This window comes from Dothidotthia symphoricarpi (genome assembly GCF_010015815.1).
Source record: "Dothidotthia symphoricarpi CBS 119687 unplaced genomic scaffold P153scaffold_20, whole genome shotgun sequence".
NCBI lineage: Eukaryota > Fungi > Ascomycota > Dothideomycetes > Pleosporales > Dothidotthiaceae > Dothidotthia > Dothidotthia symphoricarpi.
This window is the reverse complement of record NW_022985027.1, coordinates 930,953-956,377: the sequence shown is the minus strand read 5'-3', so window position 1 is coordinate 956,377 and position 25,425 is coordinate 930,953. Positions and strand designations below refer to the sequence as shown.

The window sequence follows — 25,425 nt, the reverse complement described above, 5'->3', positions numbered from 1 at the left end:
TGTTGCGCCGTCATACAAATTTAAAATCTTTATTACTGCGACATCTGAACGTCGATATCCCGTGAACTACCAATAAGACTGCACTTTGAGTGTGCTGAGAGTTCTATCTTACTTGCCGCAGCTATCGAGTTGCTTGATATACTCATCGATGCCATCGTACAGCTTGCTGATGCAGCTCAGGATTTCATTCTTACCAACGTTCTCCCAAATGCCGCTTCGGATTGGACTGATCATCGCGAACCTGATCAATTGACAACCATATCACTCGGGTACGCAAGCAACGCTGGCCTGGTTATTATTATAGTTGGTTTTGTGAAAGAGTCATGGTCATATATCTTTGGAGCCGAGAATGCCGGAAGTTCGAACACCCCTTTCTACAACTTCCCAGGAGGCTTGAATACGGTCGATGAACTGCAAAACTATCGTTAGTCTATTCGTATGTTCGTACCGTAGAGTACTTGCATTATCAGCCCACGATGACTTCGCAGCAAACTCATTCACGGAATATCGTGCACGACGCGAACGTGATAAGCGGCACAAACAGAATGAACGACGCGGATGAGGTGGACATGAAAATTCACAACCCTCTAGCAAAACGGGATGTTGATCAACCGAACATCAAAAAGCCAGAAAAAGCCAACGAAAACCTGTGAATGAATAAGATGAGCCAGTGTCATCAACAACCGGTATGCAGAACCAGCTAGTTTGGAAATCGCTTGACAAGGCTTACATGGTTGCTCCAGATCAGGTTAATCTAAACTTGTTGGTGAGTATTACTCCGTCTCGTTTGAAACTCGATATCATACTGCTAGAATAGTCACCCCATATAAAATCCATATTTCCTCTATTTAACGCCTTGCCAGACTGTGCCTCACTACAACATGTACCACGAACCTCAAAATCCTCCATCAAATTCGTATCTCAAACATCCAACATCAATGTATCCACCGACGCCACCATTGTTACCTATGTGGAGTATTAGTATACTGGGCTTTGTCAAGAAGAGTTAGATATTATCCAGGGCAAGCTTACAATTCGAGAAGGCATCATTTAGAATATCAGGGCAACCATGCGATCCATCACCAAGCGGATCATGGACATCCTGCCTCGCGACTGTTGTTTGACACCCATCGAGCCACTGAATCTGGTAAAAGTAGTTGATGTTGAATGTATCTGACCTTGTGACTCCAAGCGGCGGGTCCCCAGGACCCATGGTATCGATGTTGCTGTCGCCCGTGTCAACTTCGCAATACCGGTCCGCGAAGCTACTTTGGAACACTGGATTGATGTCTGCGTGGCCGGGGAAATTTGCCTCGTTGTTACACACAACAGACTTCATCTCCAAGGGTGTCGTGGGATTTGGCGGTGGTGCTGGTGCCGGAGGGGGAGTTGGATCTGGTGTCGGCGGCGGCGTTGAGCTGCTGGAGGTGGATGTGTAGCAGCCTACTGTTCCGCTAATGGTCGTGGTTTGGCAGGGCGGGATCAATGCTTGCCCTTCACAATTGCCGAAGTTAGGATTGTTGGTGTTTTGGCAACTGTCTGGGTTTGCTGGGTCTAGAAAATCTGGGTTCCGCGTTTGTGTTGGATTGTCTGGTGGCGGACCGCAGGAAGTCGAGCATGGTGCCGAGCAGAAGAAGCCCGTACAGTAACTACCGCAATTATTTCCGGTGCATGTTGGGGAGGGAGCGCCCGATGAAAACGTCAGGGGCTTGCGCGAGGAGCCACCATTGCCGGGGAGGATACAACTTTCAGCCTCGCCGCTGTCATCCTGCCGTTTCTTGTTGCTGCTCGCACCAATGCAAGGAGATGGACGCCCGTTGGTCTGACCATTCCAGACCATTTTGGGATAGACACCTGGGTCGTTTGGTCCCAAATATTTTGGACGGCCCCAGCCGAGCTGCTTGATGAGGCTAGCTACCTCATGTGCATCAGTCAAGGCTGGATTAAGACCACGAAGGTACGCTGCCAATCCTGCCACGACCGCCGAGGAAATCGACGTGCCCTTTGCAGCGCTACGGTACGAATCCACGCCCAATTCAGGATCGGTACACGTCACGTGTTGACCGGGAGCCCAGATATCGATATAGTCGGCGTCCTGCGACTGAGGACCACGTTGGCCGTAGTACGTCGTAGAACCAACAACAATGAGATCCGGGATGTGGTTGCGGTCCGTAGGATCCTTGAACTTCGCCGGGTATCCATCAATTGGGGAGTTTCCTCGATTGCCGGACCCAGTGGTCACCACAACACCCATAGCGATCAGAGATCTGATGATGAACGCCATCTTGTCCACAAACGCCGCGCTAACAGTCGACGAAAATGGTGCTCCAATTTCAACGCCCTGCTGAAAGACCTGGAAGGAAAGCGACATGTTCACGACGGATTTCTTCCCGCGAGAATTCTTCGCAATATCGTCGTGCACTTTCAGGAGAGCGTCGATGAAGTGCTCGTATACGGACTTTTCGTAGTTGATCGCTGTAAAAGACACTGTAGCTTTGCGTGCCGAACCAAGCGATTTACCGGCCATTTTGGCTAGCATGCATGTTCCATGGAACCCTGGCTTTGTCCCGCCGGAAGGATTGTCGCCTACAACCGTCGGTGGATAAGGTTCTACGAGAATGGCAGAGGGCTTCAAACCTGACAGCTCAGTGTGCGACAATGACGCGCCCCAGTCGACGCTGTAGAGGAACGTGCCTTCGCCTAGGGAATCGTCAAAGTAGAAGTTCCCGTCCTGGTTGGGGCTGGCCGACTCTGGGCCCCACGACAAGGCGGCCATCTCGGGTTTCGTGTTACTATCACTGGCTTCCGCACGTTTGCGAAGGGCTATGATATCAGCTGCTGTATCAATTCCGAATTTCTCAGTCATGTTGGCGTGCCATATGGAAGTCTCGTCCTCTGGGACTGACACTGCTTCAATAACAGGATTGAGAAACGATGCCTCGCCACGCGTCAACATACCGTGCGGCATGTATATATCCTGGATACCCAGCTGCGCCGACTGTGCTTGCAGTCTTTCTACGTCAGGAGCCGTGATGCCATTCATGAAGAAGAACATAGTGCCCAGCGTCGGTGAGACACTCTCGTAAAATCCGCCAGGCAAAGCCAAAAGCGCGGTCCTCAGGTTCCCCACAAAGATAGGGCTCGCGGGGTAAACGATATACGGAGCCGGTGTTGCTGTAGGTTCGACAGTCGTCGTCGTGAGGTCTGTGCCTCGGACATGACATCCCGTGACGGTAAGACACGATGCGACCGTCGTAGTCCTTGTTGCGTCCTGCTGTCTTTTAACAACTTTTCCATCAATCATAACGATCTTAGTGGATGTTCCGAACTGCTGTGAATTCCTCTTGTTATTCCGGCGCCGTGCAGTACCGATGGACACGGTTGTTGTGCACAGCTCTGCTTCTTCCGTCTCGCATGGTTCGTCGTCAGGATCATGAGGAAGGTAAGTGGGGATGTGATCGGGACCAATCGTGATCTCTGGCCATGGTATCGGTTGAAATGAGATGGCCGGTGGCGGATTGGGTCCTGGCGGCGGACCTGGTGGTGGAGGTGGTGCGGGGGGGTATATGCCGATATCCCATCCGCTGAGCACCCAGCCACCTATGTCTGGTGGGCAAAAGAATATGAACCAGCTCCAGCAAGGGACTACAGGCTCAGACTTGCCATTGATAATAGTTACCGTCGGGCCTGGTACCCATGTGGTGACGGGAAAGACCGGGTGTCTGGGCTGGGTCGTGATTATGGGGAGGGTTGGGTCTGGAGGAAATGTAAACCCTGGCGGCAGGGTTGTCGGAGTAGTAGTTGGATCTGACACTGATGCCGTTGAATATGGCCATGGGGGTGGGAAGATCGTTCTCGTTGCAGGTGGCAACTTAATGTTCGGTGGGTACGTTTCGGTGATCGTAAACGGTGGCGGGTGGATGCTTGTCACAGGGAAAATAATAAATGAATCGTTCGAGGAAGTACTCGAGCTGGAAGTCACGTTATAGTTCCAGTAGCTGATCACCGAAGTTGTGATGGCCGGAATCGTGATAGTGGTAGTCTCGATGGTAGTCGTGAATTTGGATGATCCATCCACCGTAGTCGTCCATCCAACTTGAAGAGTAGTCGTGAGAGGGGGAAATGTGACAGTAACTGCGGAACTCAACGTGCTTGGGGGAAGGACCATGATACAAGGCGGTGCGCAATGAACATCGGGCTTTGGATTGGTCCAGATGGACGGATCGACAAAGACCACGGTTGTATTTGTCGCGGATCCGCTACCTGCATACGGCAAATAAACGCCGATTTCGCTTGTGAATCCACTGAATGGATGTGAGAGCCTGCTTCTCAAGTTTAGGATTGGAAAAAAACTTACGATTTAGCAGTAAAGTTGAACGGCACTGATGGAATCTCACTGTTTCGCGATCACGTTAGTTGAGGGTAGACACAAGACGACAATCCCAAAGGAACAGACAAGAACATACCCGAAACTGCTGACAACCTCTTTAGTACCCTTTGTGAAGATGTTGAAGATCCACACATGCTTTGATCTCTCGATTCTGAACAATCGCTCCTGGCAATCTTCTGAATCGATGCAACCTTGTCCGTAATTGTTGAAAAAGCTGTACATGCCAGCGCTGTAGATGAAGACGTTCCTGGAGTCTATGATTCGCAAGCCCCATGACTCTTTGCATGTCTCATTGACACAGTCCTTGAAATTTGGGTCTGCCGGGAACTTGCCTATAGGGAACGGCTGTAAGGCATTGGGAGCTGGTTGAAAATACGGGGTTTCTGTTTGTAGGTGTCCCATGTAGATGTTCTCGGCTCCAGACAGCTCGTACTGGTACAAAACGTTGTGCTCAGAGGCGGTGCCATACAGCCACGTCGGACCCTTAGACTCTATAAGCATCCCTCGGCCACTGAAGATGTTCAGAGAGGCAGATGTCGAGGTCAGGGCACTTCCGAGTGGTGCATCAATATCACTGAAGCTGGCTTAGCAACTCAAGTCAGGATAGAACAAAGGGGGAAGAAACTCACTGATCAGCAGTCCAAGCCCAAACGTTCTCAAAATATCCACTTGCCTGTTCGGTGACATGAAGCAGCATCGATGCAGCCATACACTTCTCCTGAAAGCCACCAGCCTGAGGACAGTCCGTCAAAGACAAATCTGAGCCACCTGCTCCGCCAATCCTGAAGTGTGAATCCCACATTGCCGCAGATCCTTGGGATGACTCTTTGATGTTCCACTCCATGAGTACAGCTCCAGCCGTCGGGCCCTTCACCGTGAAGAGCATATCCGAAATCTCGACTGTGCCTTTATCACCTGGCTTGCCGACCTGGACCATGGGCTTGGGGTTATTCGCGTCGCTGAAGAAGTCTCCCGTACCTCTGATCTGCGACCAACCGGAGCCGACCACTACAGATTTGGTGGGGATATTGACCGTTCCCTTGACTTGGTAGATACCAGCGGGAAAGTAGACCATGCGCCCGCCACTCAGAGCCTTGTTGATCGCATCAGTCTGGTCTCCGGTTCCGTCATTGGCAACGCCTTGATCCGTGAGAACAATCCAATCGGCTGTTTTGGCATTCTTATAGCTGGGCCGGCTACGGGTGTAATACTTACCTCTCGTATCGGTGAGATTGGAAGGCTTGTCTGGTGCAGGGCTGACAAGACCGTGGGTGACCTCGTGCTTGCCGTCTCGAGAGGCATAGCGGGTGCCTAATGCCCAGGACTTGATCGTTACATCATCTTCAGAACCAGGGCCCTTGAGATAAATCTCGCCATCTTTTCCTATCACGCCCACTGATTTGCTTGTTTTGGAGAAGAAGACATTATCTAGAACAAGTTCGGGTGGGTCAGCTCCATTTAAAGGTTGCATCCCGATGCTGTAGTCCGTGTTGGTGAAACTGGAGTCTGTATCAATGTCGTCAGTCATTATTGCATCAAAGTCAGGAAGAACGGAGACGAAGAATATGAGCAAGTAATCTCACCTATGATGGCCAGCGATCCAACGCCTTGGCCGTTTCCAGAACTGTCTGGAGTCTTCCCAGTGATATTGAAGCCTATGGTGCAGTTGTCCACTGTGATCTGTTGCCATGTCATGCCCCAAGTCCACGTCACCTGGATTGCGCTGGTGACCTTGGTGAAATTGAGATTGCGTATGGTAAATTGTTGAGAGCCAGCTTGGTAGCCGATATAGCCTCCAGCGAATTCAAGGTCCGAGATAAAGCCGCCAGATCCATTCTCAGTGAAGATACCGATAGCAGTCTTGGCACTATCCTCGCCATCGTCACGCATCTGAATCTTGATATTTTGCAACGATGTGGCCTGAGCAACCTGCCAGTGAATGCCAACTGGGACGTGTCCCTGTCCGTTCTCGTCGTAGTTCATAGGCTTCATGTCGCGCATGTCCAAGACGAAATTGCGAATTTGACGGAAGAACTGATTCTGGTTGATATACCTAGTCGCACATTGTCAAAATGGGTTTCGTATCGAATTGAAGAGGTACAGTCCGATTAAGGGCGGCTATTGCTTACCATTGAGCTCCGTTTGCACCAGGAATATATGGATCAGTGTCGAAGATAGCGATTCCTCTGAACTCACGATCTGCTTTCATGACCGGTCTATCATTGGGATTTCCCACGAATTGTGTGTAGTAGTACTGGATGATGGGTTCTGATACCAGGTAGGTGCCCGGCTATTCTTAAGTCAGAGAGAGGTTGGGGTTATAAGCGGACACAAGAACCATACCGGAAAATAGACCAAAGCCCCTAACGTCGAGGTCCCAGCACATCCTTGGCCACACCGGTTACCTTCAGAAGCGGCTCGATTGATAGCCTCGGTGTCATCCGTGGTCCCATCACCTTTGGCACCATAGTCTTTGACGTTGCGAAAAAACTTGTAGCTGTCGCCGCCTGGTGCAAGAGGCATCTACAATCATAAGTAAGCTAAGGTCTTGTATGGGTGATTTCACTCGAACAACTTGCCTTGCCTTTGCCAGCTAGTTCGGCCAGCCAATAAGTATCAGCCCTCTTGACGGGACCGACATCCAATAGAGATGCAGAGTCAGTTGATTCATGGTAAGAAGGTCTTTGTAGATCTGTGGGGTCGATTCTGTCTGCTAGTGACGAAACGATTGCAAGCCATCCTAAAACCAGCCAAGTAATAATTGGACGAGGCATAGTAGAAAACCAAAGCGTTATCTATATCGTAAGACGTAACAAGAACGAGCAACATATATTTGAAATGTTTCTACTATTGGTGTCGAACAGTTGTTTTATAGGAACGGTACAGGTCTAACGGCTTACTTAGCTGACATTTGTCAGGTCTCAAGTCAGCGTTATGCGTGGACGCCTTATTAAGCCTCAAACTAACGCAGATCTTTGTTGTAATTTGGCAAGCCAAAGCTATGTATTATAGCGTTTGCCATTGCATTGAAGCTGAGATCTTTTCCAAGAATAAACGTCTATGTTGGGCTAACGCTGAGTTTGTGCAATTAAGTCACAGAACACCTGATCTTCTTTTCCTTGCATTTTTTGAAACAATGCAAACGGGCTCAGGAGCTTTCCAAACTCATACGCTTATATCATGTCAGCTTACTTGTCCTATATCCTATTTACAGATAATTGCCTGTCATCTTGAACGCTCAAGAAGCCAATGTGGAGCATCCTTGCCTCGAGATTAAGCATAAAATCGTAATCATTTATTGACACATTTGTGATTTAAGTGCAAATATTGCCTTCTGGATTCGCATTATGCTGTATGGCGAACCACGAATATAATCCAACAGCGACCAACACACCTTCATCCGCTTGACAAAAACCACAAGCAAACCCCGCAATGCCACTCATTAGAAGTGTTTCCTGCTATCCTTTGGAACGGAGTCTACCGCAACTATCCACTGTTTCCTTGCTAACTCCTCAGCTGCGGCTGGTGTAAATCCTGGCGCCCGATTCGAGGAGGCATGGTTGATTCTCTCCACAATAGCCGCAAACACACCAATTATATCAGAGAAAACCTGTGCGGAGGATTCTGCAAATAGGCATCCTCTGGTTTCTGCGAAGGATCTGCCCTCATATGTTGGGACTTGGCGAACTGGTCTTGATGCCTGCTGCGTAGGTAGATCAGAGCTCGTACCGAGTTCTGTCGTTAGCCCCAAAATCATGATTGGGAATGGATGGTTGTCGATCCCTACTTCCATGGTTGCCAGAAGCTTGCCGAACTGATTCTGAGCATCTTTGAAGGACGAGAAGGACGTGACGGTATATACCAGGATGAATGCGAACTGCTGGAACATCGACAGCAAAGCTTGCGGCTGAGCTTCTGGCTGGGGCAACTCGGTGATGTCAAGAGCGTAAACATTGCCCTCGCATAGAAATTCTACAGGATAAGAGAACATTCCCAATTCTGTTGAGCTTATATTCACATCAGCATAGTTAATCTGGCAATTATATTAGCATATATTGAGGATTATAGCGAAGTTACTTGCCATGTTTACAACATGGTCCGATCTTGCCTGTGGATGGGTACCCCAAACAACAATTCGAACTGAGTTGGTTGCTGAACTAGCATTTCGTGGAGGAAAGGTGTCTGGAAGTTTTTGGCTACGCCAAAAGCTCTCGTGGAGAGCTATACCGCGACGATAGGCCGGCAGAAAGGTTGGCTTTCGCGTAGACATGCCTAGAGACATCTAAAGTGTTCTCTTAATTGGAACTTATAGCGGTGGTGAGATAGATAATTTATAAACAAATAAAATTGTCAAGAAATAATTATCGCGAGCTCAAGTTTGATAAAGTCATATCAGTAACAGGACAACCAGAGAAATTTTGAGAACTTTCGATGGGTAAGATTCCCTTGGCGCAAGTAAGCGGATAAGCAGCTCCAGACTGTGCATTGTGGGCTGACACCCCGTGACCAGCAAGATGATCTCGAACGAAAGGCGCAGTAAGCTGACAGCTGTTAGCAAATCCATATCTTGTAGCAAACCCGCTAGGTCCCAACAAACATACGCACCTAACATCGCAGCCTACACTTCTTCCACATACCCATCTTAACTTTTCTACTCTTACCCAACTGTTGTATACACTCGCAATACCCGTTCTTTACCACCTGCAGATTTTCTTATGACGTCATCACACACAGCCACGGGCGTACTCGAGTTTCTCTGCAACCGGCGATTTCACAGACGTTTTGCCCTACTACCAAACCCTGATACCGGGCGAAGCAAGCCATACAACGTGTCTTATGCTGACTATGGCGACTCGACCAGCAACGCAGTTGTCCTATTCTGTGGTGGGCTAATGGGAACACGACTATCCTATTCCCATCTCGATCAATTAGCCAAAGCCCACAATGTAAGAATCATCCATCCGGACAGACCAGGAATAGGCGGCAGCGATCCTGTTGAGCTTGATAAGCGGATAGAAACTTGGCTCGGTAAGTAGCCACTCTACGTCTCTGAAGTTTCGCTGATTGTCTTAGAAATGGTTCCTCAGCTCCTGATTCATCTGAACGTATCACACGTCTCATTGGCAAGTCATAGTTGGGGTACCATCTACATTCTCAATACCTTACTAGCGTACCCACACCTTCTACATCCCCAACATCCATACGTTTGCTACTTCGCTCCTTGGGTTCACCCCGCACATTCAAAGGTTGCGCATCTACAAGCAGCTCAAATGTTACCAGCGCCGATGATCGGCAAGTTCGCGTCACTCGCGAAGTTCATCAACCGAAATGTCACGCCGTTAGCTGGGATGAGTGGCAGCTTAATGCACAGCATTAAGGGCTCGTTGCCTCTTTCGAACGTTCTGCCAGATTCTGTGTCCTTCACACCAAACAACACATGCAATCGCGCGTCTTCCGTAAGCTCAAACGGTGATGGTTATGCTCTTGACTTGAACAACCCGAGCGTGATTGACGAATTGCGGAAACAAATCATCACTTTCGTCTTCGCTGAGTCCATGGATGGCGTATCTGGAGATACACAACTATGTCTGAAAAAGCCACGCTCCATTCCATGGTGCTCGCCAAACATCCCTTGGTCCGATATTGACGCTGCAGTACCCCTGTTCTCAAGAATTATCAACGAAGACGATCGCTTAAGTAGTCACAGCGCAGTGTGGACCGTCAACGTTTTCCATGCTGAGGTGGACAATATGGTTGGTGAGAAGGGGAAGCAGTGGTTCGATGACTGCTGGACGATGGCCAAAACCTCTACCACTACCGCTCCGAGTCTATCGTCACAGCCGCCACAACAACGGTCTCGAAAATCTTATGAGTTCAAGAGCCAGACGGTGCAGAATGCCGATCATGATTACTTGATGGATTCAGCTTTCGGCGCGAGTGAGACCTGGTTGCAGCGTGTCAGAGATGCGGTCCCAGTATCTACGAAAGAGAACATCCTGCATTGTCCACCGTAAGCGAATGAGCAGAACAATGTTAACTAAGGCGAGCAGTGTAGTCGGCGGACATGCCTCTGATAAGGCAATTAGCAGAAAAGAAAAGCTGGATATGTCGCGAAACTTCACCACCTGATTTGCTGGAACGATCTCGAAGGCAATCAGGGCAAAGTCGCAGTTGGAGGGTAGTCAGCTGAACACCAGAACGGCGTATAACTCCGTATTCATATCATTCGTTTTCAACGACTAGTAATGTACTTCCTATTATTATCACAGGACACGACACCACAATATTATACCTCGTTCGTATGTGGAACTTGTTATGTTTGTAAGTGTATTAGTACTTCGAAGACTTGCAATGGCCCAGCTGTGTGCGTGCTTTGATCCTTGCATTTCAGCAATGTTCGTCATACTTACAGCAAACTCTAGTAATACTCAGCAACACCGAGGGCGTATAGAGGCACAGGTATATCTACAAGGTACCATTCATTCCAAGTCACCATGAGCGACGGTCTCGAAAGATCTCTTGGAAGCTTCCTTGAACTTCAATGCTCGTTACCGATTTGCAAGCATTTGTACTCAAGTGTTAATCGAATCAACTACTTTGATGCTACTATCAGAAGCTACCGATCTCAAAATCTAGCCTTGTCTTCCTCGCTATAGCCATGAGCATCCAACTATACTATAGGATCGAGCTCTCTCAACTACACCGATCAACGTGATGCATCTCCTGCAGAGTATCAGAACCATGCAGATTACCACTACCGTAATCACCCCAATAGGTCAACGGTCACAAATGTGATGTGGTGTGCGGGAAGGCGACCTACACTTCCGAGGAGATTTTCTTGCCGCTGAACGCTGCATCAACTTGCTCCAAATCAACGAGACACATGGCAATACAAGTAAGCCGTTGCTTCGCTCTTCACTCAGCTTTTCGCTCTTGACGCTGACAATCTCCCACTTTTCCCTTTCATCTACTATTCAATGCAGATATCAACTCCGCACACCGGAACCATGATACCCACATACCCTCAGAAATTTTGACTCGAAAAGAACCAAGCTTACATGCCCATCCGTGTCCGGCAACCCTGAGTTATTATCAATTTCCAATTGAAAATAGAGTCGTTCATGTCGACAGCAAGATCAATATCAACATTAGTCAGGAAAGAGCTATTTAATATCACAGAACATGGGATTTTGCTAACGACTGGCACCTAAATGTTTACTACTCTTGGCTCACAACGCACAGAACAGCTCTTTTTAGAGGATTTCTGTCGTGTAGCACTATCTAATGGTGAACAGGATACTGGAAATCTATCTGGTAAATTTTCAGACAAAGACATGTGCAAGAAGATAGCTGTGCATCCTTGAATGCACTAAGGCAGTCCTCATGCATCGCTGCCTTCGAAGACGCGTACTAATCAGACAACCAAATGGTAGTGCACAGTTTTCAAGTGTGAAGAAAGTAGATTTTGATGCCGTACAAAAGCCATCCATTCAAGTCGAAAAGCGTGCTGTCTCGTTGGGAGGAGAAGATCTCTACAATGTCGAAGATCTTCCTTACTCTTCGGAGCTGAAAAAAACGTTATAGTTAGCATTTGTTACTCCAAATTTTGTAGTAAAAGCTAGCTCTTGTATTTAGCATAGCAGATCAACCCCGCAGAGTAGAACTAGCAAGTCGCTCTGGTCGTGCTCGAAATCTCACGTGACACAGGTGGTGTCGGCTACGCTAGGCAACAGGATCGAGCAAAATCTTCGATATGAAGTTTAGAGCTGGCTATTACCGTTTTATCAGTAGTGCAAAGCTGACAGTATACGCTAGGGCGTTTAAAGCGGTAGATGCCTTGTAGGGCTTGCTCGACGTTGGGATTCCATGGACCCACCAGGTCCAATTATTGAGCAACAACTCTTTCGTTCCTTGCGTGAGAAACACGTGTCCTAGGAGCCTTAAGGGTTTCTACCTTGTGACGTCAGGTAGTTGTGATGTCTTGACGTGGCGTGGCTAGGAAGAGATATTTATCCGATAGAGATGAATTGAAAGCATAAAGAACCTCATCCATTCTCCTGCATTGAACAACTATATCCATGACAGCTTGAGAAGCAGAGCTCTTGTTTCGTTTCTATCGCTCTCCCATCAATCTCATGTCAGACGACTCATTTTCTTACGATGATTGGTTCTCTTACCGACTTGCTCCCGACGGCGACATCGAAGATGGATGTCATCCAGACGAAGCGCAGGCGATGAAAGACTACCTGCGCCAAAAGACAACTGTAACCGAAGCCGCTCAAGCCATCACTTACCCAGTTACGAGAGAAGACGACCCTACAGACAACCTTCATCGTCTATGGGGCTTCCTTGAGGATTCACTCGTAGAACTGCCATCGAAACACATCGACCCATTGATATTACTATTACAAGCTATCGAAGCACTCCCCAAGCCCGATTTCGCAGGCAACCATGACGTTTGGGAAGGTCTTGGAAATTTCGGCCACATGTGGTCTGATGGGTATATGAATGGTGGCTGGAGAACGAAGGCCCGGGAAGGGAATGGCCCAGAGTACGACATATCAAGAGAGAGACACGTACGAAAAGCAGAGATCGAGGCGCGAATTGTACAAGCAGGCATTGGAAAGATTCCGATTGACTGGGGTTACGAAGTAGTTGCAGATGCTCTAGAGAGCAGCAACGCAGTATTTGATTTCGAAATTCCGGCTGCTGCGAATTGGCTCGTGATATGTGGTCAAATTTTTCGACAGGGCGCGGAAAAGCGCGAAGAGAGTTACGGCCTGAAGCCGTTCACGATGATTGGACCTCATGACCCTTCGCGAGATCTCCGGAAGGCACCCTTGGATCGAATCATGACCTTAGAGCGCTGGTCGGACTGGGAACATCGTCTAAAAGAGTTAGAGGGAGAATTGGGGGTTGTTGGGGAAGCTGCGAAAACAGCACTCGGCGCTATGCAGAAGTTAGATGATCCGTCGACATAGAATTTAGAGGGGTTGATATATGAAAATCGCATGTACTTGAGCTACAAAAGTAGCGCGGTAATAGTAAAGAAAATTTAGTCATCTTATTAAAGTTTACCCCTTCTCACGCAGACGAGACTTTACTGCCCATAGATGAGCGAAGTTATCGTGGGGGTAGATCTTAACGTTAGTGCTGGTGTTTGGTCAAAATGGAAAGGACTTGACGTTTTTCACCCCTGGCCACGGCAAATCCAAAAGAGTAATGGACGACTGCGCATTAATCGTGCTAATAAACAATGTTGCGGCAACGATGGCATAGAAACACGTCGTAAAGTGCGATCAGTGTTTGAATGAACCTTACATGCCTGACTAATATATATCGAGATCAACCGGTACACGCGCGTGCAAATTCTAGAAGGCTCAACTTCTATCATTAACAAGATGAGAAGTATCACGGTCGAACGACAGTGAAGGTAGGCTGGTATGTAACTCATCTCTTGAGCCTGTTCCAGAACGAGCGCAATTGTGTACTACAGTAACAAGATGGCGACACATCGCGTGGCGTTAACTGTGTTCTTGCTTATACCTACCTCGATTACATAACTAAGTGTATAGACCAGTCTGAAGACAATAGCATAACAGTTGATGTGGTAACGTCGCATGCGTTCCAAAAAGAGCGTGCATTTACTTCGTTAGCCTAGGCTGAATTCATTTTATGTCGTCACCCGTGACTGAACCTGCGAAAATTAGTTCGGAGGCCATGTCAGTTACATACTCATTTGCAAGGCTTGTGCTGGAATTATGTTTTGAGAAGGTCCAAAAGCACATCATAAAAAGAATTGAATGTTGGGGCAATTTCACCTTATACAGTGAAAAGTTATCGCACATTGTCGCTGCTGCTCATACTGTTTACCTTATGTCGCGAATTTGTCAGTTATTTGCATTTAACTTCTTCAGCGACGTCTCTTCTCATGTTATAGATTCATGGTTGATCAAATTGAAGCAGTGTACAAAGTCACATAGGAACAATTAAGCATTGTGATTGATGTATAAACCCTGGTAGTTCAGGATAGATTCATTTGCACTCCCAACTCGAGGGTTTCTTATAGTCGCCACCCACATATGTGTTGCGTGCTGGAAACCTATGGTCGTTAGTTTGCTGAATCTTGATATCGCCCCATCATGTACTTACTTGCAATGGCGACGCGTGAAATCCACACCCAACGACACGGTATCGTTGACGAATTTAGTACCCTCGATGTATTGTGGTGCGACATCCTTCTCTACCCAGTCCACCATGGCTTTGAGAACGCTGTGTTGCCTATCAAACGCAATACCGTTTTGCGCAGCATTTCCGCCTTGACCAAGGACCCAGGCACCGGGTCCAGAGTTGCAGTGGAACATGCCCGAAACTCTGAAGAACCGTGTCCACTCATCCATTGACTCGTAGCTTCTGCGGCCCCGCAGGTGTTCATAGAAGCGATTTGTATTGAACGCTGTGATTTGATTGTCCTGCTGGCCGTGGTACATAAGCAGCTTTCCGCCTCGGCGCTCGAACCCAGGCAACTCGGATGGGTAGGTGCGGATATCTCCAGGATTGAGCAACTCTGCTGCGCGTACGGCCAAGAAGTCGAACGTAGACGCGTTCCAGAGGGGGTTATTGAAGACGACATACTTGAACCAATCTTCTGAGTAGGGGAACGGGGCACCGGCGTACAATCGATCCACAGCATTGATTTCGCTACCCGGCTGCATGGCAGGAAAGATCAGTTGTCCGGTCGGATACTTGTAATCGCTGAAAATAGTGTTAATCTGGTGGACCTGGTTCTGGTTTAGACAATTGGCAGTGGTGTTGCGGCCGCAAAGTAGTGTTGATGGGTCAAACTTGCACAAAGCGGGGTCTTCGATGATACCGTCCTTGACCTTGTCGATAGTGTCGCACTGGCGCAGCACCTCTTCGTGAATCCACGTCTTCCATGCTGTCGCGGGGATGAAGTTGGGGCCGGTGCTTGGACCGGTGATTGTGTAGAAACGGGCGCGCCAGGACACCAGGTTGTTGAAGTCGACGCCTGGGGCACCGGCGACGATGCCATCGAAATCTTTGGGAAACTTTTCTGCGCTCTTGATACCTTGGCGGCCGCCCAGAGAGCAGCCTAAGTAGTATGACTTCGTGTGACTCTCCTTGTATAGCTTCTTTGACAGTTTTTTGCCTGTCTCGACGCTCGTATGTAGACTGGGAATTGGTAAGTATACGGACGAAAACAAATGGAGATGGTGGCCTTACGAGCGCCAGGCAAAGTCAACCACGGTCTCTGGACTATTGAGAAACGCTACTCCCGTAGTGCCATTCTTGCCATTGTTTGCTCCAACGGTGGCAAACCCATTGAGAGAGCCGTATGCGAGGTCTTCGTACTTGATGCCTAGGTTGGTTGAGAGTGTCAGTTTCGATGTTTGAGTGCCCCGACAACTGATTTCCCAACTCACATCCATCAATGCCGCCGTTTCCAGTTGCCAAAAAACGACCTGACCAATCTTCTGGAAACCACGCTTCGAATGTGATGTTTGATGATTTGGATGTCTTGATCGATAGAGCAATACGGCACAAGTCTGCCGAAACGGCCTGACTAGCACGATTGCATGTCACGTCGTTGTCAGGAAACGTCAACGTCGTGCCCGCAGTAACGTATTGAAGAACGTTGCGCGTTGCGCCATCAATGTACTTCTCAGGTCTGAACGCAAGACATTTCTCCTCAAATGCTGTCGAAGCCGCAGCGGTCTGTGACAGCGCAAGGAGAGAGACGGAGAGCAAAGTCGCGAACATGGTGGCCAACAATGAAGCAGCTTTCCCGCGGCTTGACTGAGCAGATGAATAGGCACACAATAGTTTTATAACGGGGACCTTGCGTGCATCACGCTGCCGCGAACCCTTGTCCAAGCGATGCCGCAATCGCGCTTGCGAGCCGCAATCTTAGGTGTCTTGTCGATAAGCAAAATGGTTCACGTTGTGGGTGTTGGCCGGAATGAGAGACCAGGAAGGCAATCCTTTCGGAACTCTAGTGGCTAGTTGAATGAAGCACGGCGAATCTCACCATGATTGTTGATGTTGCGTTTGTTTAGGACGCGTACTTCAAGACACAGGCTCTTTTGTATGCGCTTACGTTGAATTTGGCCTGAATCGGACGTCAGATGGGAAGTTCGCGAGGAGCCGGTGAGACGGTTAAAGGGCGTTCGCTACTGCCAGGGTAATTCTGTACGACCGTCAGTGACCCCGGCTACGGAAATTTATTATCACGAGCCCCCGAAATTCTCTCCACCAACGACACTGACGTTTCCAAGCCGCTGGAAACCGCTGGAAAAATTATCACGTCTAATCTCCTGGGTATTGTATATACGGGACCATCCGAACCCCCTTGAGAAGCCTCTCCGATCGACCCTTTAGAGGTCTTGGACGGGTCACACCATCTGCATTTCCCCAACATACATGTGAGGTGAAGGATTTTGCGAAAGGAATACTGGTTGTTCGGGTCTCTTGAGCTATCAGCTGGCCTTACGCATGACGATCAACGACAACAGGGCACTCACATAAGCACTATAGGCTGACGCCTTCCGAACGGGTAACACAACGGTCAGCCTGCGATATGAAGATCCACTAGAAGCACAGAATACAGATTCGAACCACCTCGTCAACCCTGCATAACTCGGGATTGCTGCCGGAGAGGAAGGTGAAGGATTACCTAGCTTGCTCTCAAGTTCTGAACGGCATATGGCTTGCACCAATCGAACACGGCTAGGCTGGGTGCATGCTGCGGAGTGGGTAAGGATGTAATATAGCAAATGCACGTAGTAGACACACCCAGAAATATCAATCCCGGCTTTTAGGTTGATCTAGAGAAGCCATAACGTATGCAGTACGCTCGGAGCGAGAATGCGCCGTTTCCTTTGATTCACTTCTTGCAAACTTCTACCTACAACGGCGACAGTCGAGAAGCAAACAGTTGTCTTCCTTCAACATAAATACCAAGATGGCCGACCTGGAACCAATCGGATATCAGTTGGTCATTATCACCGTTGTTTTCGGGTTCATAGCGCTTGCTACTCTGAGCGTGCGAGTGTGGTTCCGGTTGCGGCAAGGGAAGCACGATGCTTCCGACACTTGCTTGATAGCTGCTATGGTATGTCTTTACTCTTCTGGATAGTTCAATCTGGTCTTTGGTTTGAGGGTTGCTGATACGATGCTCCAGACGTGCGCCATAATCCAAAGCGCCATTCAGCTCATCCTTGTCATCGAATTCGACTACGGGACAGCAAAAGCAGATATCCCTGCTCACCTACGCACTTCGGAGTGGCCATCGAAGCTGTCATTCGTCAATCAGGTCGTGTTCAAACTCACCACGCCACTGTCCAAGCTGTCTCTGTGTTTGCTATACCGCGCGATGTGCTCTACCTCCACCGATCCTGTCATCAGGGTCACGAGAGTTGCTATCTGGGGGACTATCTTACTGATCGTCGGCGCATATGGCTCTGCATTCCTGATTAGTAACTTCCAGTGCACGCCCATTAGCAAGACGTGGAACAAAAAAGTTGATGGAACATGCATCGACTTGACAGAGTTCCGCATGAGGGTAAGCTTGAAGTAAATCTAAGACAAAGCATAGAGCTGACACTACAGTAGTAAGCCCCTATTTTCCCACTGCAGCATAATGCACGCACTTCCGCAGCTTCATCAGCTAGTTCCGTTCTCTTTTCAACATCTCGAGCGTTACTAACGTTTCATTCATCTCCACAGCACTGCAGTCTTCAATCTAATCACGTCAGCCATGGTCATCACCCTGCCAATCCCCACATTGATCAAGCTCAAGAAACACCGCCCCGAAGTCAAGCAACTACTCGCACTTATCCTCCTCGGTCTCGTCCATACCGGTTTAACTATTGCACGTTTCGTCATCATGTTTTATCCAGACCCCCTGACCAAAACCGAACCGCAGTACGCCCACATCGCGCCCAACTGCCTAGCAGTAGTTGAGATGGACGTCGGTATCTGGGTGGCAACGCTGGTTGTCATGCGACCGGCATTGCACGCTCTCCGCCGCATTCGACATCCAAATTACAAGTCAGAAAGATCAACCGCCTTCTCCTACAGCCATTCAGGGACCGGTAATGGGTACCACATGAAGAACTACACCGCGAAAAGTAAAAAGAGGGAAGATGAGTTCCGCATTTTGGAGACAACGGAAATCCATGTCACGAGTGAGGGTATGTCGGCAGGATGATGAACGTTGGGATACAGTGATATGAGTGTAGCGCCGCCTGAGGAAGATGGGGTGACCAAGAAATGAGACATCGAGGGCCAGTTCATTGTGCCGCAAGGATATGGAAGATATACGAAGACATCTTTTGAGCCTATTCGCCATTGCCGTGTGGTTCCTGTGTGAACACACACAGAGAACTGGGGCAGGGAGTTGGTCGTGTGAAGTTTTCAGCTCCCCTGTCAATCGAGAATCTTATCTTCTTCTCGGTAGAGGGGACACAGACGCTTATACAGGACGGAATGATGCACACCTTCAGCACCCTCGAGGACTCAGATGCCGGTTCCGATCACCCAGGAATATCTTGCGGATATCAGGTCGACAGGCGGGACTCGAAGAAGACTTCTACTCCAATTTACTACCATGCTCTATGAAGAGCATTGAAAGAGGGATTCGCAGCCGTTGACGTGGCTCCATTTTGATCAGAATTGTCCCGGCTCACTCACACCGTCGTTTGGGTCGGAGGCTTCGAACCAATAGTCAATACCACAACCCTCAGGGCGTTCTGCTACTCTTTCCATTCATGTTGTCCCACTGCGACATCCACTCCTCTTACTTATATTGTATAGCCTGGAGGGCTAACGTTGGTACTGTTATTCTACAATATATGAACTCATAAGCTCTGGCTGCACATGCAATTCCGATGAATATAGTCTAGAAGTCACAAACAGGCTACAAATACAATTAGTGTGTTAGTGTAACGAACTCTGCGTGGTACAGAATCTAGAAGGGCTTAGTCTACTGCATTCACATTTTAGACAAGCAGATGCGTCTTTCATTCCCCTTGCCCCGACCACAACGATTCAGCCATCCCCCGACAAAAGAACTGGGAAGTTTTTGGGTGTGGGACAAAGAGTCTCGCACTCTCACCAGTGTCCATCAACCCAGAAACGAAAAGCCCCCTGCTCACATAGTATTTTCTACATAGACTAAAACCAAGGCTAGAAAAGCCCCGCGTAATCGCGCCCTTTGTGATATCCTAGAATTGGTGTGTTTACGCGGCAAGGCTATTATGATGTTGTTCTTGTGCGGCTCAGCATGTCTGGGGGGGTTCCCCAAACGACAGGCCGCAGGATGGAGGTGAAGACAGGCAAAAAGAAAGTTAGCAGTGCATGGCGTGTGTGAATAGGGGAGATTCGGGGAGAGAGAGTATATTTATGTCATCAACCCAGCCATTGTCCAGTCATTGACGTTTGGGGGGAAGACATGAAAACATGGTTTGACAAGAGTTTCTAGACAAGTCACCTCCTCAGCCCATCAGCCAAGCCAAGGCTAAACTAGCAATATCCATCTCCAATGCATTCATCATCTCGGAACCCAAGTCCCCAGTAAACCGAACCCGCCAAATCCGGATCCTGAATGCAAGATCCCCACATCATGGTATATCGTAAAATCTCTAGCGAGCCCACCCCCTCTCCACCGCACCGCACTACCCATTCCTCAAACTACTCAGTCTGCCCCCCAACGGACTCGCAGCCCTCGAGCGCGTCTTGGTAGGCTGCGGCGTAGCACTACTCGCGCGAGTCCCCACGCCCATTCTGCCCGCCCCCGAACTTCTCAGCCTGGAGATCTCATCTTCCTTCTGCGCCAGGATGCGCTTCAGATTCGAATTTGCAGCCTTTTCACTCTTGAGCTGCTGTTCTAAATCCCGGCCGCGGTGATCGAGGTGCAATTGCCTAAGGCGCGTTGTCTCGCTGGAAGCCTGGCGCGCGAGTTTAGCGTTCTCACTCTCGAGCGCGGTTATGCGCGCTGAGGCACTGGAGGCGGCGTCTTGCGCGAGGCGATACTGTTCTTTTGTGTATTCGTGGAGGGCGTCGGTGGACTGTGAGGATTTGAGGGCGCGGTCGCGGTCGAGGCATGCCTGTGCGAGGTCTTTATCCTGGCGTGCGAATTTCGAGATCCTCTCGTCTTCGTTCAGGAGAGATAGGTTTAGTTGCTCCTCTAGCCGCGCGCTGAAAGCCTGGCTTTCCGTTGTGCGTGTAGCAAGGCGCTCTCGCAAAGTTTCGATGGTCTTGTTCGCTGTTTCGAGCTTGGTGTCCTTGGTCTTGCTTGTGCTAAGTAGAGCACGGTAATCACGAGTTTGATCCTCATAAACTGTTTGTCGGTTATCCCACAACGCTTCATGTTCGCGGAACCGCTGCTCTTCTGCCTTACGAGCGGCGGCACGCTCTTGTTTGTGGGCGTCCTCTATGCGTGCTAGTTCTTCGCGCAGCCTTGAAACCTCGTCTACTGCAGTGCCTGGCATCGAGTCACTAACGTGAGTGATCTCATTCCCGAGACCCACGATTGAGCTGGGCATAGCGTGGGGTGGCTGTGGAGTGAAGCGCATCCGTTTTACCGGATCGAGTTCTTCATCGTCTAGCGGTCGTTTCAAGCGCTCAGGGGCCGGCGATTCCGTTGTCGAATCCGCTGTCGATTCCGTCGTGGATGCCTGTGAAACCTGCGTCTGAAACTCGATCACGTCCTTGACACTTCCTATAGAAGGTAAAGGCCAGTGTAAGCCCCGATCGTTGTTCTCAGCAATAAGCCACTCGGCTACTTGCGTAGCAGCGATAGGCGCCCGCGGTGTATCATTGTCAATTGGTGTTCCGACTTCTTCGCGCATCTGTGCTAGGCTTGCCAGAATAGTATGGACACGTATCCTGGCGTCAAGCGTAGACGAGATGTAGCGCTCGATGTGCCCAACCGTCCTGGGTATTACTAGATGAATGATTGGTGCAAGACCAGAGCCAGAGCCAGAGTCAGGTGCCGCAGACCAGCTCTTTTGCCGGATTTGCTCTGCTTGTTGTACACCGTCGAGACATACGATCAAGTCGGCAACGCGTATGATAGGTGAATCTCCACTCGATAACACTGTGACCTTCAAATCGCCTACGATATTCGCCGGGTTAGCCTGCTTGCCCTTCGTTGGCATGCGATACCCGATGAATTTCGCTTTGCAGAACGTCTCGATGATGGAAAATAAGGCGTCATTGTTCTGTTCAATAACAAGAACAACGTGCTTTCCATGGTCTCGCAATTCATAGAATAGTGTGTGCAAGAAACTGAATTTGATAGAGTTATTGAGTCCAAATTGCGCCGCGTGTTCGACTTGTGTGGCCGAATACGCGTCTGTTGATTCGGCTTCGGCGAAGACGAGGTCGATATGGGTCTCAACGGATTTCAAGTGATCGAGCACACCAACTATTTCACTGAAAGGTTCGAAGTCTAGCGGGTCTTTCAGAAACCCGTCCACAAGATCCTTTTTTAGCTTCATATGCTCAACATACATTCCGCGCTGGCGATTTTTGATGAAGAGGGGCACGATATACTCCTCCCTGCCAAGGGACAAATCATCGTTCAGAAGGCTCTCGTTATCATCGGCGTCGCTCAACTCTTCATCGTCAGTTTGCATGCCAGCAGAAGGGTCCAAAGGCGCGGCAAATCCCTGAATTATGTTGTGTTCATGTTCAGGTACGAGGAGGTCTTGTGGCGGCACGTCCTTGTCTGTGACCGCGTCGATGAGCGCAGTTCCCTCGTGCGTGGAAGTAGTAGCTTGGTCAGGCAGTACATTCGTGGGTTGCTCGAGTCGAGGGGTGAGGATGGGCTCTAGTTGTGTTGTCGTTTCCGACTCTTCCGCTGGAATCTCTCCATTATTCGCAAACACCACAGTTCTTAGGCTGGTCTGGACTTGAGGCACAGGTGCTCTGTCGGGAACGATTGAGGGACTTCTTGTACCTTCTAGAATCGCAGACACGGGCCTAGGCGTCGAAGCTGGCGACGCAGTCGGTCTAGCTATTGATCGTCTCGAAGGTATGAAAGGTTTGTCGGCGTGCTTCTTGTCCAATATCTGTTTGAGCCGTTGCTCGACAGACTTACTCGCATCCTGGTTCTCCATTGTAGATACGGATGATGTGGGCGCCGGCGTCGTGAACCTAGGTGGGACGTTGGACTCGAACGTGTTAAGCGAATGGCCTGGTGGATGCGGTATAGGTGACGAACTGAGTTCCACGGATTTTAGGCAACGCTCTGGCGTCTCTTGTGAGGAGTCGTGGCGTGATGATGAACGTGATCGAGCAAGGCTGTCTGTCGTGTCCTCTTGCGTGCCAAGATAAATGCCTGTTGGCACGATCTGCGCGTTTTGCTCGCGGGCCTGTGTTGATTGTCCAGTTGAGCGAGGCGGCTGCGAAGGCTCGGCAACCTCTTCCGACACAACTTGTAGCGCGTTCACTGTCTGAGCAGCCGATTCGAGTCTGTTCTGTATCGATGACGGCGATTGACCGCGAACGTGCTCAGATTGAGGTAGTCCACTAAGCAAGTCGTCCAGTCGGTTCTCTGGCTTCAACGGGCGCTGAACCAACGACTGATGCAGGCTGCGAGAATCTAGTGGATCAATTGCACTTTTATGACCGTGTACAAATGCGTCCTTCAGCCTCGCGCTAGTCTCGGCGATTGCAGTACGACTTGCAACCTTTCGCTCCCAAGAAATGCCAAGCTTATCAGTAGGCAAGATGTTCTTAGATTGCTGTGATCTCAAGTCGTGAAGTGGGAGTTGTGAGTGGAATGGGAACTGTGAAACGTCCTGAGTTACCGATTGCTCGGTCGATTGGCTGTCGCGACCAATCGTTTGGGACGGCTGAGGTCCGTGTGCCTCGACAACCGTATTTCGAGGTTCTCTTGTATTGCTCTGTTTGTTTGTGCCAACGAGCTGCTTGACTTGAGCGGGGCCGATGTCAACACCGATAAAACTCTCGTGAGGCGAAACCTGTGATTCTGCGACTAATACTTGATTCTCGTCTTGCGTGATAGATTCACTTGTCTCACTTTCTTGTCGTTGGAAAGCGACTTCCTGGGCCGCGTCCACAACAACCTCGACGGACTCAAGAAGTGTCTCCTCCTGCGTGGAACAGTCGTCTTCCTCTTGACTATCCGCTGGTACAACGGCTTGCGACGTAACCTTTTGGGCGAACTGCGGAAGACTTTGAATGTGATCAACTTGCACAGGATGCTCCAGAGGAATATTCGCGTGGCCTTGGTGCTGATCCTGCAATTGCACGACGTCCTGAGATGTGCTTTCTTCGTCAGGCGGCGCAACTTCTGCGGTAGAATCAAGTAGTTCGGAATGATCTAGGGCCGTAGTATTGTCGATCTCCACTTGGCTTTCTAAGTGCACTGCTGTCTTTGATGAAACGTCCAGGCGGACTTTGACTGCTTCGTTCTCGGCCCGAACAATGTCCTCCTGGGTAGTGGTGTCTTCCGCTTGCCACTGACTTTCTGGCTGCACAACAGGCTTTGGTGCACCTTCCGCAGAACTAAGAACACTTTCGATGCCGTTTTCTTGTAGCTCCTCTTCGACAGATGTGTGGACAGCTTGTTCCGTATCCTCACCAATCTCAATTGTGTCTGGTACCTCTCTCTCCAGCTCGAGTCCCGCGATTTCCCTTTGGCTCTGCTCGTCCTCGACACACTCCGTACCTTCGATTGTTTCAGGAATTGACAGAGCAGGCGAGGGGCTGCGCGACGTTTCTCGATCAATGTCAAGTAAGCCCGAGTCCTCCTCTTCTACGTCCTCGTGCTCCCCGCTTGTGCCTGTACTCTGTAGCTGTGTGCCAGTCGCCTGTGTCGTGAGGACGTAGCTCGCTTCGCCCGCCGAGCTTTGCGAATCCGGCACGATACCCGGAGATAAGTTGTTTCGTGATACGGCGAACAGCTGCGAGCTGTCGAGGTTGCTCTCTTGGGTTTGTGTTTGTGTGTCGGGAAGCTGCGAGTACGCGTCGAAGTCGCCTGGTTCGAAGCTGTCCCCCCTAGGAACAACTCGTACGCGCGGTGATATACGAGTCGCAGACTCACTAGGTCGTGCTGCGCGAGCTGGTGTAGAGGGTGCGGAGGAGTCAAAAGACGAGCGTGATGTGTCTGGCTCAGGGCTACTCTCAACGACAGGTGCTCTCCGCGACTTGTTCGCTACTCGTGGTGGATGTGGCGTCGGCGAGTGGGCTTCTGCCTCTGTATCCGCGTGTTGCGTCCTGGCTTGCGCCTTGCCTCTAGCACTCGCAGTGCTTCCCGATGTGGACGTTTGCGATGCACTCTCTGCTGTCTGCCTCCTCCTCTTAGCCTTCTCCTGCTTCCACGACGCGACGAGAAGTTCGTTCGCCCCTTTGGCGTCTACCCACTCTGGGTCGTAGATATTGCCAGTCTTGGGGTCAACACAGTCCCACTTGACGAGATATTGAAGTATCTTGTTTCTCCGCCTCTCTTGTAAGATGCAGTCGGCTTTGAACTCGGGTCCTTCGGTGGTGTCTTCGCTGTCACTAGGTTCAGTGTACCTGTATCGTTGTTGCGCAGTTGCTCTAGTAGACCCGCGCTTCCGTCGCTTTGGAGGTGAAGCTCTTGAAGATGGTGCGCCTTTGCGTTTGGACGACGCCATTAGACGGGTGGAGGGCACGAAACAGAATGAAGATTAAAGACTGTAGCCATGATTAGTGGGCGTTCTGCTTAACATTGGCGGAGGTTGTTGTCGGAGTGATGGTCCGAGCCAGCCGTTGACTTGCCTAGGGTTCGTCTTGACCAATGACGTCTATTTCACTCACGCGTCACGCTCGCGTTCACGTTCCGCGTATAGGTATTAATCGTGATATGAAAGAGTCGAGTTGAAACGAGTAAATACAGCAAGGCAGGCTTTGAGCTAAAAGGTATAGTATTGTAGTGCAAGGCGTGATCAACGCTGTTTGTTCGATGCGACGTTTCTCAGTGCAGCAGGTAAAGGCGGCTTGCATTCCTTCAATGCAAACGG

General features: G+C 49.7%; 7 protein-coding genes across 7 annotated transcripts; 3 read left to right on the top strand and 4 right to left on the bottom strand.

Moving 5' to 3' along the window:
- Positions 1–895: 895 nt before the first annotated feature.
- On the bottom strand, positions 896–6,913 carry P153DRAFT_389750 (glycoside hydrolase family 55 protein; the record flags this gene model as incomplete). The annotated part of the gene is made up of 9 exons (XM_033670865.1): positions 896–966; positions 1,033–4,304; positions 4,358–4,396; positions 4,467–4,964; positions 5,020–5,557; positions 5,606–5,896; positions 5,974–6,443; positions 6,520–6,680; positions 6,734–6,913. The coding sequence occupies 9 exons, from the start codon at positions 6,911–6,913 to the stop codon at positions 896–898; spliced, it is 5,520 nt and encodes a 1,839-aa protein (XP_033519994.1).
- A 919-nt stretch (positions 6,914–7,832) lies between these two features.
- P153DRAFT_400400 (uncharacterized protein) lies at positions 7,833–8,812 on the bottom strand (the record flags this gene model as incomplete). The annotated part of the gene is made up of 2 exons (XM_033671817.1): positions 8,472–8,812; positions 7,833–8,423 (listed from the first exon to the last, which is right to left on the bottom strand). The coding sequence occupies exons 1-2, from the start codon at positions 8,670–8,672 to the stop codon at positions 7,833–7,835; spliced, it is 792 nt and encodes a 263-aa protein (XP_033519993.1). The 5' UTR covers positions 8,673–8,812.
- On the top strand, positions 8,773–10,862 carry P153DRAFT_425959 (uncharacterized protein). The gene is made up of 3 exons (XM_033672577.1): positions 8,773–8,825; positions 8,901–9,418; positions 9,464–10,862. The coding sequence occupies exons 2-3, from the start codon at positions 9,106–9,108 to the stop codon at positions 10,402–10,404; spliced, it is 1,254 nt and encodes a 417-aa protein (XP_033519992.1). The 5' UTR covers positions 8,773–8,825; positions 8,901–9,105; the 3' UTR covers positions 10,405–10,862.
- A 1,364-nt stretch (positions 10,863–12,226) lies between these two features.
- Positions 12,227–13,561, top strand: P153DRAFT_370238 (uncharacterized protein). Its single transcript, XM_033668996.1, has one exon. It carries the CDS (start codon positions 12,526–12,528, stop codon positions 13,369–13,371), a length of 846 nt encoding a protein of 281 aa, XP_033519991.1. The 5' UTR covers positions 12,227–12,525; the 3' UTR covers positions 13,372–13,561.
- An 864-nt stretch (positions 13,562–14,425) lies between these two features.
- P153DRAFT_389746 (tannase and feruloyl esterase) lies at positions 14,426–16,171 on the bottom strand (the record flags this gene model as incomplete). The annotated part of the gene is made up of 4 exons (XM_033670864.1): positions 14,426–14,492; positions 14,543–15,583; positions 15,635–15,770; positions 15,835–16,171. 4 exons carry the CDS (start codon positions 16,169–16,171, stop codon positions 14,426–14,428), a joined length of 1,581 nt encoding a protein of 526 aa, XP_033519990.1.
- A 1,201-nt stretch (positions 16,172–17,372) lies between these two features.
- P153DRAFT_434616 (uncharacterized protein) lies at positions 17,373–19,191 on the top strand (the record flags this gene model as incomplete). The annotated part of the gene is made up of 4 exons (XM_033673095.1): positions 17,373–17,522; positions 17,592–17,972; positions 18,210–18,603; positions 18,795–19,191. 4 exons carry the CDS (start codon positions 17,373–17,375, stop codon positions 19,028–19,030), a joined length of 1,161 nt encoding a protein of 386 aa, XP_033519989.1. The 3' UTR covers positions 19,031–19,191.
- A 602-nt stretch (positions 19,192–19,793) lies between these two features.
- On the bottom strand, positions 19,794–25,139 carry P153DRAFT_370236 (uncharacterized protein). The gene has a single exon (XM_033668995.1). It carries the CDS (start codon positions 25,057–25,059, stop codon positions 20,086–20,088), a length of 4,974 nt encoding a protein of 1,657 aa, XP_033519988.1. The 5' UTR covers positions 25,060–25,139; the 3' UTR covers positions 19,794–20,085.
- Between the last annotated feature and the right edge of the window lie 286 nt (positions 25,140–25,425).

What these genes read in the sequence shown, in the direction of transcription:
- P153DRAFT_425959 (XM_033672577.1), top strand. Translation starts at nt 9,106, where the DNA reads ATGACGTCATCACACACAGCCACGGGCGTACTCGAGTTTCTCTGCAAC. An exon ending in GCGGATAGAAACTTGGCTCG is followed by an intron (nt 9,419 to 9,463) that starts GTAAGTAGCCAC and finishes TGATTGTCTTAG; the next exon opens with AAATGGTTCCTCAGCTCCTG.
- P153DRAFT_370238 (XM_033668996.1), top strand. Translation starts at nt 12,526, where the DNA reads ATGTCAGACGACTCATTTTCTTACGATGATTGGTTCTCTTACCGACTT.
- P153DRAFT_370236 (XM_033668995.1), bottom strand. Translation starts at nt 25,059, where the DNA reads ATGGCGTCGTCCAAACGCAAAGGCGCACCATCTTCAAGAGCTTCACCT.